Source organism: Cynocephalus volans, chromosome 8 (assembly GCF_027409185.1).
Source record: "Cynocephalus volans isolate mCynVol1 chromosome 8, mCynVol1.pri, whole genome shotgun sequence".
In the NCBI taxonomy this organism is placed as follows: domain Eukaryota; kingdom Metazoa; phylum Chordata; class Mammalia; order Dermoptera; family Cynocephalidae; genus Cynocephalus; species Cynocephalus volans.
In genome coordinates this window covers 32,909,483-32,929,254 of record NC_084467.1, presented here as the reverse complement: position 1 = coordinate 32,929,254, position 19,772 = coordinate 32,909,483, and the positions used below count along the sequence as shown (strand labels likewise).

The window sequence follows — 19,772 nt, the reverse complement described above, 5'->3', positions numbered from 1 at the left end:
TTATCTAAAATGAGATTTATTGCATTTCATGCAGTTTGAAGTCCATGCAGCAAAAGAGACTAGCATAATTTTTTAATGCATTTAAAAAATAAAAGAGGTGGCGGGGGGACGGCAAATGCACAAAGTTCTAGTCTCCTCGGGAAGGGTATGGGAATAAAACCATCCACTCTCCATGGGAATAAGTTCATCTCTTAAATATAAGGAATGTTTCCATGGCCTCTAGATGCAAACACACAGACCTCTGGGGCAAGAGCAGGGGGACTGTGAGAGGACCACTACACACATTCAACTAATTCAATCTGAGAGCAGAACAAGGTGGCAAATCTTGGGGGCAGCAGCTATTCCAAGAGTTAGGAAATACCACACACCCCTGGGGAGACTTGCTCCTAAAAAGAAGTAGCGGAACCAAAAAAAGAAAAACAAAAGGAGAAATATTTCTTCAACCACACTCTTCAAGAAAATGCCATAAATATGTCATTTAATAATTTCATTTCATAGCATTGGACACACAGCTCAACATATTGAAATATTGATTCCTTGGAGGAAAAAAATGGAAAAAGGAAATAAAAAATATTGTATCTTTCTGCTGGAGAATCTTGGCCCCCCAGGCGTGGGGCGTAGTGCACCAGTGTCCTAGCCTGCAGGAGGCGTTGAGGTCGGCCGGGTCCTCTGGGGAGGGAGGCTGTGCCCATCGCCTGGGGCTGTATGGCAAAAATTGTGTTGGGTGTCCTTGGCCTTGCCAGCTCAGGCCTTCAGTCGCCGGTCACCTGGGGGGCCTGCCCGTCGGAGGGCTGGTTGGCTGACTGGATGAACATGGGTTGGGCGAGGTCCTGGCCGGCAGGCATGGTGACTTGCTGGATCTGGTAGAGCTGCTGCGAGGGGTGGAGAGGAGAGAGTGAGGTCACCCCTGGGAGAGGGGCATGCAGCTCCCTATGGGCCTCAAGCTGGTTGGGGGCCCCAGATACTTCAACCACCACCCACTGCAAGGCATCAGAGGGAGGAGGGGGTGTGGAGCTCTGCTGGGGCTGGGAGCAGCAGACACAGGAGGCACCAGCCTGGTGTGAGGGGGGGTGTGTGGTGGGCAGGGAAGAGGTGCAGGGAGTTGAATTTCCTGTGGCTTTCACTTCTCTGGGCTCTGCCTCTCCCGTTAGCTCAGAGCCTCGAGCTTGCTGCACGCTGTTCCTCTGTGACAAACACAAGCAATTCAAACCACTGTACCAGCAGCTTGGAAGTCAGCATTTCCCCAAACTCTTGGTAATCCTCACTGGCAAGGGCAGTAGGACTAACCCCTCTCCTCCTTTCATCAGAATATCTGGTTCAGGTTGAAGCTTAACTGAACCTGCATTTCCTACATGGGCCCTGCTAAGAAGATGGCCTGGTATTAAACAATTACTACAGCCAAGACCCATGAGGGGTGGAGAAGATGCTCACACAACCACTTAGGAAGGTCAGGGCCAATTGGCCACTTGGATTTTCAGTTGCCTCCAATAGAAACCAAAAGCCAAGACCTCCACAGGAGCCCTGGCATGTGGGCCTAGCACCTGATACAGGCAAAAGCCAGAGGTGAATCCTAATGCCAGCTCTTCTCCCTTTTGGGCAGTAGAAGCACAAGTTTGGGCATGTCATCCTATCATGTCCCCAGTGGTTTCTGGGACCATACTGTGAAGGAAAAGCAGGAGGGAAAAGGGAAGATTCCTTCCTTGCATGGGTTTAGAATTACTGAATTATGGGCACCAAAAGAGCTCGAGAGGTCACATGTTCTCTGCAGTTCGACAAATTCATGCTATTAAAAATCATCATAGAGAGAAAACAAATAAACAAACAAAAAAACAGTCTTAAAGAGGGAAACAGGAGACCTGCATTCTAGTCCTAGCTCTGCAATGAACAGCTGAGTGAGCATGAACAAGGTACTTCCCATCTCTAGGGCTCAGTTTACTAATTTATAAAATGGCAATTTGGGTATGTAACATCCAAGTTTATTTTTAGCTCCTGCAAGTCTATAAATCTAAGGGATAGGTCCTCTCATTTAAAAACTGTACTTGTTTTAATAATTTCTGTTCACTCATTGTTAGGAGAGGAGAGGACAGTTGCCCTAACCATCCAAACCCAAATACTGCCCATTACTATGCCCAACTCCTCCCACTCTGCCCTTGCCAGGCTGGGCACCGTACCTGTCCATCTGTGAATTGGCTGAACTGCTGCTGTCCTTGCTGGACCTCTGTCTGTGTGATCTGTAGGAATCAAGATGGCAGAGCAGGCATGTCAGCAGCAGGGTCAGGTCCACCAGTCCACTACCCAGGGGAGGGTTGTGAAAATGAAATGGGACAATGCCTATAAAGTGCCCAGGATGAGGCCTGGCATAGATCAGGTGCTTGATGACTAGTAGGAAAGCAAAGATCTCTCCACATCTCCTAGCACTGATGGCTACCCAAAGAGCTGGCACAATACAGGCACATCGAGAACCCTGGAGCACATAATATACAACTCCCACACACATCTCTCTTAACATCCACCTACTCCCCCAATCACTCACTCACCTTCAGGTCTGAGGTGCAAACAGAACACCTACCTCCTAGGTACTAACATGACAAGGTATAACAGTTACGGTTTGGGGCAGAAGCCCTAAGAGTCTGTAAAGGCAGATTGCAAAATGTTGGGCAAAGTTGTGAGTAGTCCCTTCATTCTTGGAAGGTGAGATCCAAACCAAACCCGTATCACCCAGATTATCTGACCAGAACATACAACATCCTGGCAAACAAGTGGCCTTGGCCCTAGCAGTCCTTTTGGCAAACATATGAAGGACTTTTTCTGAGAGAGGCAAGGGAGGCCTTTGGAGGGCTCCCTGGGCCAAGGGAGGGGAGAAGGAAGGGGAACAGATGGGGGTAGAGCAAGAAAAACATTTACCACATGCACTTAAAAACTTATGTGGGGATTTTAAATGGATTTTAAAAGAAATTTACTGACATGTAGAACTGGATCATGTGATGACATCTGCGTCGTATGATGACAACTGCTGGTAAACTAGAAAGAAGACTGAAGCATTCGTGCACATGTGTATCTATGGAACATTTAACTAGCAATGTCCTCTGTATACCATCTTCTGGAATCATCACAGCCAACCTGCAAGGTAAGGACTGTCCTCTCGAATGTCCTCATGACAGCCAAAAACAACCCCTGCAGGCTGACCCAAGAGGCTATGAGGAGCAAGAATGGGGACAGGTGTGAAAGGGCTTCATGAAAATTTCGTACTTTATTCCTTATTTTTGGTCCTTCTCCCTCTACCAGTCTACAAGCTGCTTGAGGGCATGAGCCACATTTTTGTCTTTATACCCCCAGTGCAAAGTAAGTGTTCAAGAAATGTCTGCAAAATAAATGAATGAGCCTGAGACTAACAGAAAACACCCAGATAAGGTTAACTGTGCCCTGTGGCCGACAGGATTGCCGTTCACATCAGCTGAGAAGGAAGTTTCATTTACCTTTAAATTCTATTTAACATATTATTTATTCAGCACTCATTCAACAAACATCTATCAAGCACCTACTAAGCGCCAGGTTGTCACAACAACCCCTAACGAAGATTTTAACTGCCCTCAGGTACCCCCTTCTGGCTTTTACCCCTCCCTCTTCCCAACTCTCCCCACTTCCTAGCTTTAGTTCTGTTCCCAAAACTGACCTCTGAGGAACTAAGAACACTTCCTTCTCACTTCCTGCCACTTCCATGCCATAAAAAGTTTTTTGGATCCCAAGGAAGAATCTTACAAGGTTTAAAAAAAAGAGAGAGGAACCCAAGGAGGTTACCAGTCTTGACACGTGTATCAATGTCAGTGAGCACTGCAGAAATAATGGAAAAGCTCAAGTCCTTAAAGTGAGCCAGGGAGTGGGTATGGAAAGGGCCCTTTAATGATCCCAGAGACTATATGGAACTCAGAAGCTTAGCTTTTGCCTCATTCCTCTCATTTTCCCAAATGAGATCTTTGGAGACCTGCTCTACAAACTCAGCTCTGTCACCACTGTCAATAGATATATCACCAGAAATGCCAACTGGGCCAGACAAGTCCAGCTCTTAAACGATCGCTGCTTTTTTTGGGTCTGAGGCAAAAGAATCCATTAGCAATGCCTCCCCTTGACCAGCATCCCCCATCCTCTGCAAATAATGCCCATGTCCCTCAACCCCTTAAGCCCAGGGAGGCAGGCCCCTCAGCATCTGCAAATCTCAGCCTTCTATATTGTAGGGCATGGGAGGAGATGAGGGGTAATTCTTCTGGTTAGAGATGCATGAGGAGGTAGGGGTAAAATCTAAGTAAGCTTTCAAAAGGGCGAAGGAGGTGCTAGAACACAATAGCTTTTGGGGTTTAAAGACAGAAACTCAGCCTGCTAAGGCAGTCTGTCAAATGCTTCCTCCACCTCCAGTCTGACGTGTGCACACACCTCAGGCTTCTTGTAAGCACCCTCAAGGCTTCCCCTACCTTGCATTTCTTTGTCCCTTGAGAACAAGATGTTAAGAGACATACTTTGAATCTAATTTTCCAGTTACCCCCATCTGTCCCTTGCAGTGCAGAACAGATGTGGAGAGCATGGGAGTGGGCGGCTCTTGCCAAAGGGTGAAGTGGCAAGAGGATTGTGTGCTAAGCACTCCTTTCCAGCCAGACACCAGCTGCCGTTGGTCTCCAACTCAAGCTCAGCATCTCTGGGGTACATACCTGTTGGGCGTTGGTGGCAAGTGTCTGGATCTGTCCCTGCACGACTTGGGTGCCTGATACAGGCTGGGCTAAGCGGATATACTGCAGCTGTCCGGCATTCAGCTGCACCTAGGGCAGGGGCAGAGACAAAGAGACCACAGGAGACTGAACGCAACCTCAAACAGGCAAACTTTCCGTGACCAGAGATGGTGATTGCCCGTTACCTCTCAAGCCCACCAAAGAAGCCTACCCTGAAAAAAGTTCCTTTTCAACAGAGGTCAAAACAAGCAAAACCACAACTTCCCCACCCGCAAATCACATAACACAAAAGAGGATATGTTCCCTAAATGTATTTTGGAAAAAACTCCCAGAAGATCTTGTCACATATGTGAGAACAGCATGGCTACACACTCACTATTTGCTGCTTCTTGGCTGTTTGATCACAGCTTATTATAAGAATTTATTGCAAAGACTGTCTGATGATATCAGGATGCATGTATCTTAAATGTGGGCCTCTTTCCCCTCCATCACCACACATCTTAACACTGTGAAGAGTTCCAGTGTCCACCAGGAGCCCAAGCAGATGGCCATCATTCTGCACCACAGCTCTGGTACTGCCCAGCCCCCTGCTGCACATCTTGGAGAAAAAGTCTGGGCTGCTTTACTAGCTCTGTCCCCAAAAGCCAGGGCAAATGGGGTTCTGTAAGACTTTTAGGATCCCTGGAGTTCAGCACTAGCTTCTATCCAAATACCTCCCAAGGGGAAGCAGAATCAATAAACCTTTCACAGAAAACCCCATCCTGGGAAACCAAAGCTACAAAAGTGCCCTTATAGTCCCTCATGCTTATGATTAAGTCTCAGGTAATATAATAATACCACATGCTGCATTTAATTGTTTGCTAAAAGCCTTAACTCGGGCTTGTAACGCTCCAGTGTACCATGAAAGTATTAGTGCTTGGAGCTGAGAATGAAGGGAGGACCAAGGCGGTTACAATGTGAGAGGAATGTGTTGCTCAGCAGAGAGAACGGTCAGCAGAGGACTGAAGACATTCATACCCATGATTTAGGGGTGGAAAAAGGTTTTGGGAGCACAGGCAGATTTGGCCTGTCTCTATCTGGGGGGCCCAAAAACCGGCCTCTGTGGTTCCCCAGACTTTATTGCAAAGGGGAGCTTCTTAAGATTGACAAGCAAGTTGTACCTCTTTGCCCTGGAACAAATTTCCCCTGGCCTTCAAGAGCTAACTTCACTGTAAGAATCTTAATTCCATTAGGAAAATGCTGATGGGATGAAGCTGCACCTCTGCATGTACTGTTAAATCAATCTACTTCTCTGAAACTTCCAGCCTCAAAGGAGCTAAACTACCAAGGAAAAACTAACTTTGAAGTTCTTGGTAGACTATTCCAGAATTGTCTGCTTGAGGCAAGATGGAGGGACATAAAGCTAAACCCATTAAGAATCTGCTTCAAAGGAGACAAGGCAAGAGTATTGAGACCTGCAGTCATTTCTTTTCTGAGACTATGCCAAGAGGAGCTGCCAGGCAATGTAGCCATGCCTAAATTCCCCACCTAAATCCTATAATGCAGCTCACAGGCAACAATGTTAAGTTGCTTGTGGGATGAAGGCAGCTGGTGGAAGCTTAGGGAACCTCATCTGCTGAGACAGAGGCTGGTCCCAGGAGTCACCAAAACTCCAGCCAAGGATCATAGGATGAAAGAATAAAGCATCATCCCAGGAGTGAGAGAAGGTGTACTCACAGCCACAGGGACTTTAAATTTTCTAGCTGGGAAGAGCTCTTTGCAGAAACCCAAATGTGATTGAAAAGCTGTGAGCCAAATGGTTCCAAGCAGTTCTTAGAAGCAAATTTTCTTTTAGGCTTATGTTAAGACATCTCGTGATGCTCTGCCCCTCAGTCCTCTACCATGGGACAGGTCTGGGGTTCCTCACAGCTTTTTGACATTATTTACAGAGCAAATAAGCCTACCCCTTGGGCTTTCAAAAGAGAAGTAAAGTTTCCTTCTTAAAGGTCATCACTATTACGAGCACTCTGATGAGGTGCCTAAAGAGTCTAGAAATGCAGACTCCTGCAGAAAGTGTCTAAGACCACTGAAGATGAGGCTGTGAATTCTGCAACAAATCTGGGCTAAAGCTCTCTGTCCCAAAGGGTTAAAGTTACTGCAAGGCAGAAACTCTTCTCTGGCTTAAATGAACTTGTTCTGGTGCCTTCACGTGTAAAAATAAGAATGATTCAAGAGAGGTCTTGATGGTGTGTGTGTATGTGTGTTTGAGAGAAAGAGAGGGAGAGAGAGACACACACAAAGAGAGACAAACAGGCAGAGACAGACACATACACTCCACTTTCCTAAGCGGGATATATGTATGTGTATGAGAGAAAGACAAACAAAGACACACAGACAGAGACAGAGACAGAGACATACACAGTCCACTTTCCTAAGCTTTTTCTTGGCCAACTGCTCTGTTCATAAGAAGAACTAATCCTAAAACTGAGCTGAGGCTATTTTTGAGTTTTTTCAAAGAGGAAGTGGTTCACCAAGTCCAAGTGAGTTTCTACACCTGCCTACGTTTCATTTACAATAAGAAGAGCAAGGGGCAGGAAATAGAAGGACTGCTCCACATCACTTACCTTCCAGTTTTTGGTGGCAAAATGACCAATGTGTAGACTACAAGTGTTAAGACAAGGACATTTTTTACAAAAGAACAAGTACAAGTAAAAAAGCCAACAAATCTAAGAAATAAAATCCCTCAAGGCACACGGGAAACAGGAGTCCACAGTGAAGGAATGGATAAGTTAAATGGAAGCCAAAAATATACTTTGCTACAGGCTCCACTGGGAACTGACTCATAAATATGCAACAAGTGTATTTATGGCCTTCCCTATACACTTCCCTCTTATTCTCTCCTAATCAAAAGACAGGTCTGCCTCAGAGGGCCTTTGGGCCTTGGCATGGGTCAGTGGTTACAGTGATTTCTCTGCATAGATGAAGTGAAGGGAAATCAAGAGGAGCTGTCCCATAGTGGTAAATCTGAATATGGATTAAAGGAAAGCAGGGAGCAAACAGTGAAGCAAGTTGTGGTCAGGTGATAATGAAAATAAAGGTTAAAAACAAAACAAACACAGACACACACATATATAAAATATAAGTATTTCCTGCTATGAAGTTGAAAACAGAACCATGCAGACCTCTAGAGCAGGGCTTACCGGGATCTGCTGGATCTCTCCTGTGTTAGTGATGATCTGCTGCATCACCTGCATGGTCTGTCCAGTGCCACTCTGGGCCTGTTGGGCTTGACTCTGTGGCTGGGCCTGGACAATCTGCACCTGCTGACCTTCTCCAACCTGCATTGTCACGGGAGTGGTCTGGACAGAAGAGTTATGAGAAGATGTCTGAGCTCTGGTTCACAGCCCATAGGATTACCAAGGGATTAATAATGAGCTTTAACTGGGAGCAAACCCCCTCCATTAATGCGTAAACTTATCTAAACACTAAAATCAACACTCAACCTAAAAGTCCTTTGGGTTTACAGCACTGCTGAAGTTACTCTCTGAAATGAAACATGGGAAAGCCAAACAGATTTTTAGGCTCATAGTACAGAATATTTGCCAGGGTCTCAAACACAGATCTCCATGCTTCAAATGCTGTAACTTTTCACAGCCCCTCCAGTGATGGTAAGACACATGTGGTACAGAAAAAATGAAAGCAAGCATCACAGCACACTTGAGAAATGGCCAAAGTCAAGTTTGGAGCAGGTGAATTTGTAGGGCAAAACTAAATGGAAAGTGGGATCAGTATGAATTTACTAAGTTCAGTGTCCTGGTCTCTTCCGTAGGCATGCAAGACACTGGAAAGAAAATAAAGCACATGGGCACAGCTCTGGGACTGGGCCTAGTGCACACTGGTTTCCATCCCCATTCAAGCAGTAAAGAGATTCCTGCCTACTCCTGCCATGTGGCTCTTGACCACAGCATGGCTTCCCACGGCAGAGGTGAACATTTACTAGTAACACACTAGACACTGTTAAGACATAGATTCTTAGCTGAGCCTACCCCTAACTAACAGAATTTAATAAACCAAGGGCTTTAACTTTCTGGAAATGGCAATCTCAGATTTAAGAAATTTCTGTCTAATATTCTGCGTCTTTTACACACCCTTAGTGGATTGTAGTCCTATAAAACTTACTCTTTTGAGAGAAGGCAAAGACTTGAACTGTCAAAAGGGTCAATCATTCCTGCAAATCTCAAAACTTTAGCCCTAGATGGGACTTTAAAAAAAAAAAAAAAGATGACTGGTAAGGGGATCCGAACCCATGGCCTTGGTGTTGTCAGTACCACAGTCTCCCAAGTGAGCCACGGGCCAGCCCTCCTAGATGTGACTTTTACAGATTACCTGGAGCAGTGAACCCAGGATATCTGGCTCATCTGGGGGTGGTAGTGGTGAGAGGGAGGTGGAGTCTTTTGAACTACACATGTACTCCAACACCCCCTAACCCTCCCCCGTTCCCCTTCCCCAATTCGAACATGATCTCTCCCTACTCTGAATTAAGAATCACCTCAATAAGACAACTCTGGGAGTCTCCATGAATCATGGGCTTCAATTGATATTGCTATTCTAATGTTCTTAATTCCGACTACATAGGTTTACTAGACATTATAACCATGCATCTAAAATTACAAGGGAAGGGGATATGTTTTGGGAACTACAAATGAGATTCGAGGGATTACTAGGTAAGGAGAAATTACTATAAACTGGAGGAGGGTAGGGAAGAAAGACGATAGAGAGCCCTGAGTAAAAGCACATGCAGTGGGCTAAACCAATAGGAAATGTCTCTTCTGTTCTCATACTATGATCTTCAACTCAGCGTATCCCCAAACCTCTAGAAATAAGTTTCCAATTTTTGACAGAAAACATAGGATTCACTTTACCAAAATATGCATTCCTTCCACTTTGCTTTAATATGTATTCTGTCCTGCAAAGGATATTTGCACTCAACTTGAAACAGCCATCACTACAGGTCCAGGGAGGTGTGACACAGCACGAGGCCACCCTGAAACAGCAGGACAGCACAAAAGCAGCTGGGAGATGCTAGGAAGAACCAATTTCACCATCCTCACAAGCCTTATCAGCTCCTAGCTGAGCAGGTCTGGGTTGGCAGAGGAGAGGATAGATGAAATTCTTGCTGACTAAAAAAACGCATGCGCCAACTCATCACTACTATATCAACCTAATTTTCCCAAGAGGATTTCCGAAGTATTTCTTAATCATTTCAGGAAAATGAGGGCTTGTGTTAGCATGGCAGCTGTCATATCACGTATGGAGTGCCCTGCTGTCAGGGCACAACAACCATGAGCTTCTTAGGATGATCAGCCAATCAGAGCCAGCCCTTGGCAGACTCCCTTGAAGTTCACTCTGTAAAGGGATAAAGCTTTGGCAGATAAAGCTCTCTCCACTGCAGAGGCACAAGCATTAGCCAAAGAAGTTCCCTTAGGCATCGGGTGCAGTGAATGCCTTGAGGCAGGGACTGGGCTGTGATCATCTTCGAATCTCTCCTGCCTAGCACAGTGTCTGGCACAGAGCAAGCCCTCAATAAATTTTTGTTATATGAACAAATAAATGATCGGGGAATAAATCCTAAAATCATAATCAATATTTAAATACACTTCCACCCCCATTTCTTTCTTTTAGGCAAACCCAGCTCCTTACTAGAATATGCAAGGCTACCCAGGATGTGTTTCCTGCCTCTCCTTTCAGACTTGCCTACATGTTCCCCTATGCTGATTGTACTTTCCTACCACTACCTGTACTGTTGCTCACCTCTAAGCCTTTGCTTGTGCTGTGCCCTCTACTGGCAATACCATCCCTTCCCACTTTATTTGATTAACTTCCACTGTTCCAAGACTCCTATGATTCCCTTCAGGAAACTTCTCTGACTACCTCCTCTACTACCACCCCCTCACATCTCTGTTAGGTATTCCTTTTGATGTGCTCCTATAATACACTGTACACAATTCTAAGAACGTCCTATACTTCCCACCTGGTGGTATAATCTGTAAGTATTTGTATTCCTAACTAGACTGTGAATTTCTTGAAAATAAGGACTATTTCATTCATGCCTGTATCCCAATACATAGTATAGGATTTTACCTACAGAGGATGCTCAGTGTTTGATGAATAAATAAATTAATGATTGACAGGGAATTTGGACTCAGAGCTCATAGTACAGAGCTCTCTGCAGCCTCTCATGATCTCTAACAAACATGGATATTACTGCTCTCACAACAACACTATCGGGGATAGAAAGGATCCTCTGACTACTACTGTAAAAAGAGAGGTCACCTGACACAAATATGGTGGGAGAGAGAAATGACAAGGATAAGGAGAAGAGACATATGCAAGTTGGCAGTGATGCCCAATCTCCCCCTTTAAGGGCACAAATTCCAGTTCTGGACACACAAACAGCAGGAATAGAGTCCACTTAAAAGACCTTCTACAGAGATCCCACTACTCTTCATGGGGACATTAAAGATTTTTTTTTTCCTTCTGCAATTTCAGAGCTCATAAGGATTCTGGAGAGTATCTTGTCCACTGCACTTTCCTCATTTGACCTACAAGGAAAACAGGGTCCAGAGAGATTAGGGTGACACCTCATTTCAGTGGCTGAATCTGAGGTTTCCAGACTTCAAATCAGTGCTCTATAATAATTTGGCTGCCTCTCTGCCCTAATCAAGCTTTCCCCATCCCAAACCTAACAGGCATGGTCTTGCTGGGTGGGGACCCTCAGCAGCTCACAGACCTGGCCCTGCTGAGGCTGCGCGATGATGATTTGCCCGGGCTGAATGGTGGTTGTGGAGCTGGTGGTCTGCTGGCCTTGCTGTTGCCCCTGGACTTGGACGGCGGTGGGCTGCTGAGCCAGTGTGAAGTAGTACTGGACAGGCTCAGCAGGAGTCACAGACTGGCGCACCTCCTCCTGTGGGGTGGAAAGAGAGACAGGTAAGAGGAAAAGAACCAACTCAGCAGCCGCCACAGTGAATTTCCACTCTTCCCCCAAACAGGCTATGAGCAGTTGCCTGCTGAATGCTGAGCTCTCCACATTTGAAGCCAAAGAAAAGTGGAATTCGAAGAGACCAGTTGTGCTAAATCAAACTAAAAATAGCAGATTCTATAGGCCTCACAAAACATAGAGCTAATTTTCTGAAGTACTGAGTAATCACCAATTGCGTGATGAGCTGCAAACGGGCAAATAATTACCGTAACTAAAAACCACGCACCAGTGGTGCTTATCAGTAAATGCTGTCAAGGCCAGTGATCTGAGAACAGTGCTAATTGCAAGCTCTGGGAAGATGCTACCGAACATCATGCCTTTCAGGCCGCTCCCCATCTCCCAAATATGCAGCACTCTCCTTATTTTGTTCCCACCACCTCAGGAGGGGCAGAGCAGGGGAAAGGGAAACACGGCTTTTCCTCGGCTACAATTTCAGAAGCAAATATCAGGATTGAGAGCACTGGTAAGCAAGTGCCCAGCTTTTCTATGGTCACTGAGGGCATGTCTATTCAGCATCACATCTGGTTCTGATTGTACTTAGCCACAGAAGCACAACCCAGGGAGCCTGATGGACAGCTCTCCGCTGGGGTGCTGCATTAGCTGACTAAGGAGGTCGCTTTTTCCGATCTGCCGAGTGAAGAGACTGTTCCTTCTTCAGCTGATGTTTTCCATGGCAGAAGGAGTAAACAACCCTCTCCCAGCCACCTTGAGCTCACAGCTGAGAGTGTAGGATGTTTACACACACTACGGCATGGTTACAGCCCAGAGGGTCTGGGGCTGATCGGCCCCTGACCACTGACACAGAGATCGACGTCTGATCCGGAGTGACCTGTGACACATGTGCCCCTGCCTGGGACAACAAAAACAAAAAACATACAACCACTTGGGCTAGCTGAGTAAAAATATTAGCTAAATTTACTCACTTTCTTGTTCTGGGCTAAGTTTACCAGGTTCCACAAGATAGGAAGAGACACTTCTTCAAGGTATAGAGACCCTGTGGACTGCCTCAAAGCTCCCCAAGGTGACATTTGCTAAGTTGGTAATGACCCCCTCCCTTCACTAGGGTTTAGTGCCCCAATCTGTACTTTCATAGTACTGTCCTCATTACACTTTTTTGTACCTGCATGTCAAATTAACTGCCTGCCCTCCTAAAATGTAAGCCCTATGAGGGCAAATCCTAGCTCTCTCTTGCTCCCCACTGTCCCTACCATCCCCATGTAGGCACTCAATAAATGCTTGCTGAATGATAAATGGATTTAGATAGACAGACAGAGGCAAGAAAGTACTTTTCTGAATCCAAGATGGTGGTATGACAAATTCTCTTGAACCCAACAGTGTTACGATTAGAAAAGAGTCCCTAAACTCTCTTTTGCTACCTCTAGGATTCCGTGGCCACAGTGTGGGGAGAAGGGGGTATCCTCTATAGAAGGGGGTTAGGTATTCTTTTGCTTGCCTGGTGACTAGGGGCCCAGGATACTGAAACTAGGACTACAGATATCTAACCTCTGAGAGACTTGGGTCTCTGCAAGACAAGGTTCCCTGATGGTCAGCCACCCAGCCTAGCAAGTCCTTAAACATAAACCAACTTTCTAGGTTAATATATTCTGTGCTTCAGACCCAAATAGTCTTAACCCTCAACATGATCATGCTGAGGCAGAAGAAAAAGGAGATCCCCTTTTATTATCATCTAGGTCTCAATAACTTAACAGTGACAACATAGACTCCATTTCAACTCCAACTTCTCACCATTATAAACAAAGATCAGCCAGGCAACTAGGACTTGGCTGTGGCAGGGAAAAATACTAAAACCCTTTTTAGCTGAGAAACGGAGGTCAACTGACCTTTTCAAAGCTGTTGAAATAGGTTCAACGTATTTATTAACCACTGAGATCTCTCTTCCTATTTTATAAAAAACACAAATCACTAAAGTTGTACAGACCTAACCTGGAAAAAGCTCTTGGGTGATACGAGGGTATAGCCGACTGAGAGCCCCAGAACCAGCTTGTAGGAAGTCAGGGAGTAGGGAGACATTGGCATTTCCTAAGCCTGACCTGTGATTGTTCTGTCTCCAGCTATCCCTGACTACAAATGATCTATCATTGAATATGGGTTTTTTCCCCCCAAACAAAAAGCAAACCCTCCAAATACCCCTCTTCCAGAAGCCAAAACACCCCTTGCCAAAAGCTGTGAGAGTATGTGAAGAGCTTCTCCTATGCTGCCTAGTATATCCCCTGAGATTGTTTGTGAACTAAGCAGTGTCCAAGACACTGTGTGAGTACCAAATAGATTTGTGTTGTGAGGACAAGACGTGACTGTTCTCAAATCACTGGAATGGAAGGAGGCATATTTAAAGCTCTTCTGTATTATAAAGGCTCATTATTCTGCCAATGGAGGTCAAGCCAGCAAGAGAATGATTATGCTTGGTTTAAAGAAATGGGTGAAAAGATAATGACATTTCAATGGGCAGGAACTTTCAACTCATAGCTTTAGTGGGGCAGAAGTTAGGCCTCAACTACCTGCTACTTTCAAATAGTCTTTACTTGCTTCCCTGAAGAACAAGAAAAATTCCCAAGCACCTCTGAGAAATCAAGGGGCTTAAGCCCACAACTCAATATTTCTGGCTAGTTCCTCTTCCCAGGAGTGGGACATCACGCCAAGTGCTAGAACAATCCCTGAATGATGGGATCAATCCAGAATGGGCACTTTCTCAGCTTTAGCAGTGGCCTCCCCAACCACAGGGCTTGCTCTTGGAACCTCTTCGGAGGCTGAGACTGAAAAACAATACCAGATAATGAGCACCATCACATCCTAGAGCCATCACTACAGTGTTGTGCAGCCAGACCCAGATTAGAAAAAAGTACATCTGCTTCAGTAGCAAGAGTGAACTGCTGCCTCCTTCAGAAAGGGTGAGTTTTGGAGAGTAGGCATTTTTAAAGGACTTTACGAGGTGCCAGCCAATTTGGAGCTTGGGAAAACTTCATGTCTACAGAGGATTAAAAATGCTATCTTATGATTTCAGGCCAGCTTTCAGCAATCTCAACCTTTCAAAGGCCAGGCAACAGCTGTCCTGAAAAGGATGCCAATCAATGGCTTGAACACCTAGAAAGACCTAAATCCAGGCAGCAAGGAGCTGTTTCAGCTAGACATACTTTAAAAGGAGATGGATCATAGCATTTCGAACCCGGCTAGAATAAAACAAGGAGCTGTCTGACACCCTGAGAGAACCAGAACCACTGAGGACTTCGAAGAAAGGGGTAGGACATGGCCCTTCTCTCCAGCCATGTCTATTCAGCAGATAGCCAACAGAGAACAAGGAGTTAGCACAATGAGAGTAAGTAAGGATTGATTTCATTACAGAGCTCACAACCTTTTTTCTAAAGGGGACTTCTGATAGATACACGGAGGAAAAAATCCCAACACGGAAAGCACATGTGTGGTATTATTCTAAAGGAAGAAAAGTGGTCTGAGTTCTTGTTGTGACTTCTCAGAGAGGAGGGAACTACCTCAGGAGGAGGAACTGAATCCATGGGCACAAATCTGCAATGTTTCAAAGGCGATGTGCAGCTGGGGACGAACGTGGCAGCCTGCCGCTGTAAACATCCGACTGAAAGCTCCTCTGAACACCTTACAGCTTCCAGTCAAGGATGTTTACAGTAGCAAAGACTGCCCAGAAAGAACGGAGACGCAGTGAGGCACACCCTGCTCTAGGAAGGAGATGACAGAGGGCTTGCTAATCAAATGCTCCCATGCAGGGTCAGAACTATAAATGTCGATTAGCATGCCCAATTCTCCTATACTTTCTCTGACTGGTTGGTTATTAACATTGGCCAGCTTGGGGAGAATGGTTGTCATTGAATGACTGTTTTTAAGGATAATGTACTATGACATAATGTGTTTAAAACACTTAGTATTTTATTAGCAAAATAAAGCAAGAACAAGGCACAGCATCGCTCTATTCTGCCACTATTTCCCAAGTGGCTCTACTACACCTAGTGAGTTATGCAATTTGCGTGCCTAAAACAATGAGCTATACAGGACAGGGGTCTATTACAATTGTTATTGAAGCTATACGCAACCAAAGTACTGATAAAACAATTGGTGTAAACTTTGAAGAGGGGCAGGCAGAAAAAAAGGGAAGGTAGACATTCTTTCTTCTGATTGCTTATGAAAGTTTAAGTGGTGATTCTCAAATTTGGTTGCACATTAAAAGCATCTGGGGAGCTTTAAAAAGTACTGATGCCTGGGCCTCATCATCACAGATTCTGATTCAGCTGATGTGGGGTGGAGCCTGGGCACTGGCATTTTTAAAACCCTCAGAGGTGATTCTAATGTTCAGCCAGGGCACAGTATAGAGTAAGAGAAAACAAAGTCCCTTCACTCCAAATACCACTGTGCACATAGAGAAGCTCTTTCTTAAAAAGCTAAAATCTGTAACTTGCTGGGAATGTTCTCCCACCCCAGATTAGGAACTCTGATATATTCCCTAAGGTACCTTGAAATAAGCTTCACTTTACTGTTTGTAACTATTCTTTATTTTTCATTTTGTCAACTTTCTTTGAATTGACACTTGAGAGGCACTGAGTTAAAAGTATCCACAAATGAGTAACAGGAGGAGATGTTAAGGATGAGTCTGGTCTAGAGAAGAGGAGCAAAAGGAACAGCAGATGACGTGTGCTGACAGAGGAGAAGCAGCACATTCGACACCAGTACGCAAGTGCTCTTCAGTCAGCAGCAACAGCAATGCCTTTCCCAGCTCACCTGACGCTTTGGAGGTTTCAGTTCATCTCTTGGAACAATATCGATGAGAAAGTCAAACTGATCAAATTTTGTAATTGCCATGGCGATATCATTCCTCTGTAACAAAGAAAAGCAGAGTGAAAAATTACACTGGGGAGAAACTAGTTCACCTGGTTTTAAACCCTCCAAGTAAAATAAGATGACTTTTAAGCCATACTGAATGCCCATGGCCAAGTTTATAGCAGAAATAAGCACAAACTTATAAACTTCAAATGATCAGATATCCATCAGCAAGAAAAAAGAGATACAAGTAGCTCATGCTTTAAAACAGGATATTTGAGCCTCCAAACACTACTCCTCCTGCTTCATCCCGTCCCAAGGCCCTCTCCACAAATTATTATCCTCCAGCTAAATTAGTATAAACCTAGCAATCTCACCTGGCAGGCTTCTGGTCATTTTGTGGTTAGCAAGGTTAGTATCATTCGATCTTACAACTTTTTAGGCCTTAAATAATATTTTGTCTACAAGTAATTATAATGTATTTTAAATCTCTTAGATAAATAAATTTTTGCAACACTTTCTAGTCACATGATCCATATATGTTGGTTCTCACAAGGGTATGATTTTCATTTTGCAATTCAAAATAGCAGTCATAAATCCATGGTCTAAATCTGGTTGAATGTGATATGAATATTAGAAGTCTGAAGTTACTCGAATAGAGGCAGAGGTGGGTAGAGAACACAGGAGTCAGCTGACTAATGATACCACAGAACCAAGGCCCGCTCTGATGGATTTTTCTCTTCAAGGGTGAGACACTCCCTTTCTTTGAATACTAAAACTAAAATATTTTTATTAAAAACCAATACCTTATGCATATTAAGACTTGTGTACTTTACTAAAAATTTTAAAGCAAAAGGAAAACAAACAGGAAAAAAACATTGAATTCCAGTGAATGACATGCATATTTAATTATTTAGGGGAGAAAAAACTTTGAAATGCACCTAAAAAAGATGACTTGATGGATGGATAGAGGGACAGATAGATATGGGGATAAAACACATATAGTAAAATGTTAATGGTAGAATCTAAGTGGTTAGTATAAAAGAAGTTCACTGTAAATTTTGCTTATGTTTGAAATTTTTCATAATTAAATGTTGGGGGGAAAGTCAAAACACTAACAGAAATCCTTAGCAACCTTTATATACCACACCTTAAGAGAAGGTGACTCATCAGAAAAATAGAAAGGCATGGAAATTTTCTGCTTTTCTTCCCTTGTATCTGTGATGGCCCCAAGACAATGAAATGCAAAACTCCAGTCCGCTCTTCTTGCCAACCACCAGCTTGATAATAAACCCTCCCAATCGAAACAGGCACATCTTAAGATTGGTAGCATTCATCTAAGATGAGTACAATATAGTGTTACATTCTTGATGATGTCACCTACTGAAGCTATCTAAATGGCTCATCCATGGATAGAATGAAGGGTGAAAAAGAAAAGGAAATAATAATCACCTTGAGACATACACCAAAATGTTCCACAGTATTTTGGAAACATAGATATACTTAAATTGGTCTTTCTAAAATTTTTATTTTGCCTTTTTTTAATGCTAATATTTCACCAAGTTATTACTCATCTTCAGTAAAATACAGAAATCTTTAAGTACAGTTTGATGGAATTTGATAAATGTATGCACCCAGGTAGATAACACCCAGATAAGAATATAGAAAAGTTCCCTTCTAACCCTTTCCAGTCGATACCCTCCTTACTACACCCCACTAAATGAGGCAACCACAACTCTGATTTCTGACAACATAGGTGGTTATAGTATACGGTATCATGCACTATGTAATTCCCCCCCTCATTTCTTTTGCTTACCATAGTATCTTTGACATTCACCCATGTTGTACAGAGTAATAGTTTGTTTCTTTTTATTGCTTAGTTATTCATTTCATGAATGTATCAGTTTGCTTATATATTCCTGTATTGATGGATATGTAAGTTGTTTCCAATTTCTGACTATTATAAATAAGGTTGTTATGAACATTTTTATACAAGAATGTACACATTTCTTTTGGGTGCATTCCTGGGAGTGGAATGACTGGGTCATAGAGCAGGGATATGTTTAACTTTATTAGAAAGTGCCAAATAGTTTTTCAAAGTGATGACATCACTTTACATTCTGACTAGCGATATATGTTTCAGACACTCCACTTCCTCCTCCACACTTGGTATTGTCAGTCTTTTTTACTTTAGCCATTCTAGAGAGTATAAACTGGTATCTCATTTTGGTTTTAATTTGTATTTCCAGATGACTAATGATGTGGCACCCCTTTTCATAGGCTTACTGATCATTCAGATATTTTCTTTTTTGAAAAATGTTGAAGTGTTTCACCCATCTTATTTTTAAATCTGAACTAATTTTGAATGTAGCCTGCTTTAATTGGACCTATCTAGAACCACAGACTTACTTCAAGGCAGCATAAATTAGGTTTTGCAACTTCAACATGCATATCATCTACTAGAGTTCAATATCTTTTTCCTGTTTTTTTTTTCTTTTGCTTTAAATTTTTCATACAGTAAAGTACGCAAATCTTAACCGTATGTTGCAATGTCTAGCCGCACTAGAAGGCAGGCTCCCCAAGGTGGGGATTTTTGTCTGTTTTGTGTATTGTTGACCCCCAGAGAATAGAACAGTGCCTGGCACATTGTGGGTGTTCAATAAATATTTGTAGAATAAATGAATAAACACATGCATTTTCAATTTTGTAGGTAAAGAGAAACAAGAAGAGAAAAACATAACTTACTTTCTTGGCTTTGTTGTTAAAAATACTGTCACTGATTTATATTAGTCACACCCTTCCTCTTATATCTGGAAAACTTTTCCTCCAAGAGCTAGCACCAGAATGTTGAGGGGAGAGCTTTTAGAGCCAATGACCAAGGGTTCTATACACAATATGAATGTTGATTTGATGGATTAAAATAAAAAGAAACAAGAAGGATTCTCAGGAAAGCAGACAAACAAAAAGGCTAATGAAGTTAGTGAGACTCTGATTCTTCCTGGGATTGTCCTTTGCTGGAGTCTCTCAAGGCTCCCAACCAGAAGTTGTACATCTGGAAACAGGTAAATACTCTATCATGTGAGCCTCTGTTCAAAGGGCTAACCAAGTGAAGAGTTCAGTCACTGAGCTGTGAAAACCATGAGAGAATTAGAAATTAAGATTCTTGGTGGGGAAACACTATCACCATGACTATAAGATATGTTTTCCTCCCAACAGTGGAGAAAGATGCCAATTACACA

The 19,772-nt window shown here is 43.6% G+C and overlaps 1 protein-coding gene across 3 annotated transcripts in view; it reads right to left on the bottom strand.

Annotated features, from left to right (window-relative positions):
- Positions 1 to 19,772, bottom strand: part of NFYC (nuclear transcription factor Y subunit gamma) — a 63,045-nt gene continuing 43,273 nt past the window's right edge. For 2 of the 3 annotated variants that reach the window (XM_063104061.1, XM_063104062.1), the window contains 6 exons: positions 16,495 to 16,590; positions 11,488 to 11,661; positions 7,898 to 8,056; positions 4,701 to 4,808; positions 2,172 to 2,231; positions 1 to 1,184 (listed from right to left, as the gene is read on the bottom strand). In XM_063104061.1, coding sequence (XP_062960131.1) covers positions 753 to 1,184; positions 2,172 to 2,231; positions 4,701 to 4,808; positions 7,898 to 8,056; positions 11,488 to 11,661; positions 16,495 to 16,590 — 1,029 coding nt within the window. In that variant the 3' untranslated portion in view covers positions 1 to 752. The remainder of the gene's footprint in view (positions 1,185 to 2,171; positions 2,232 to 4,700; positions 4,809 to 7,897; positions 8,057 to 11,487; positions 11,662 to 16,494; positions 16,591 to 19,772) is intronic. The other variant, XM_063104063.1, reaches the window with a different exon arrangement.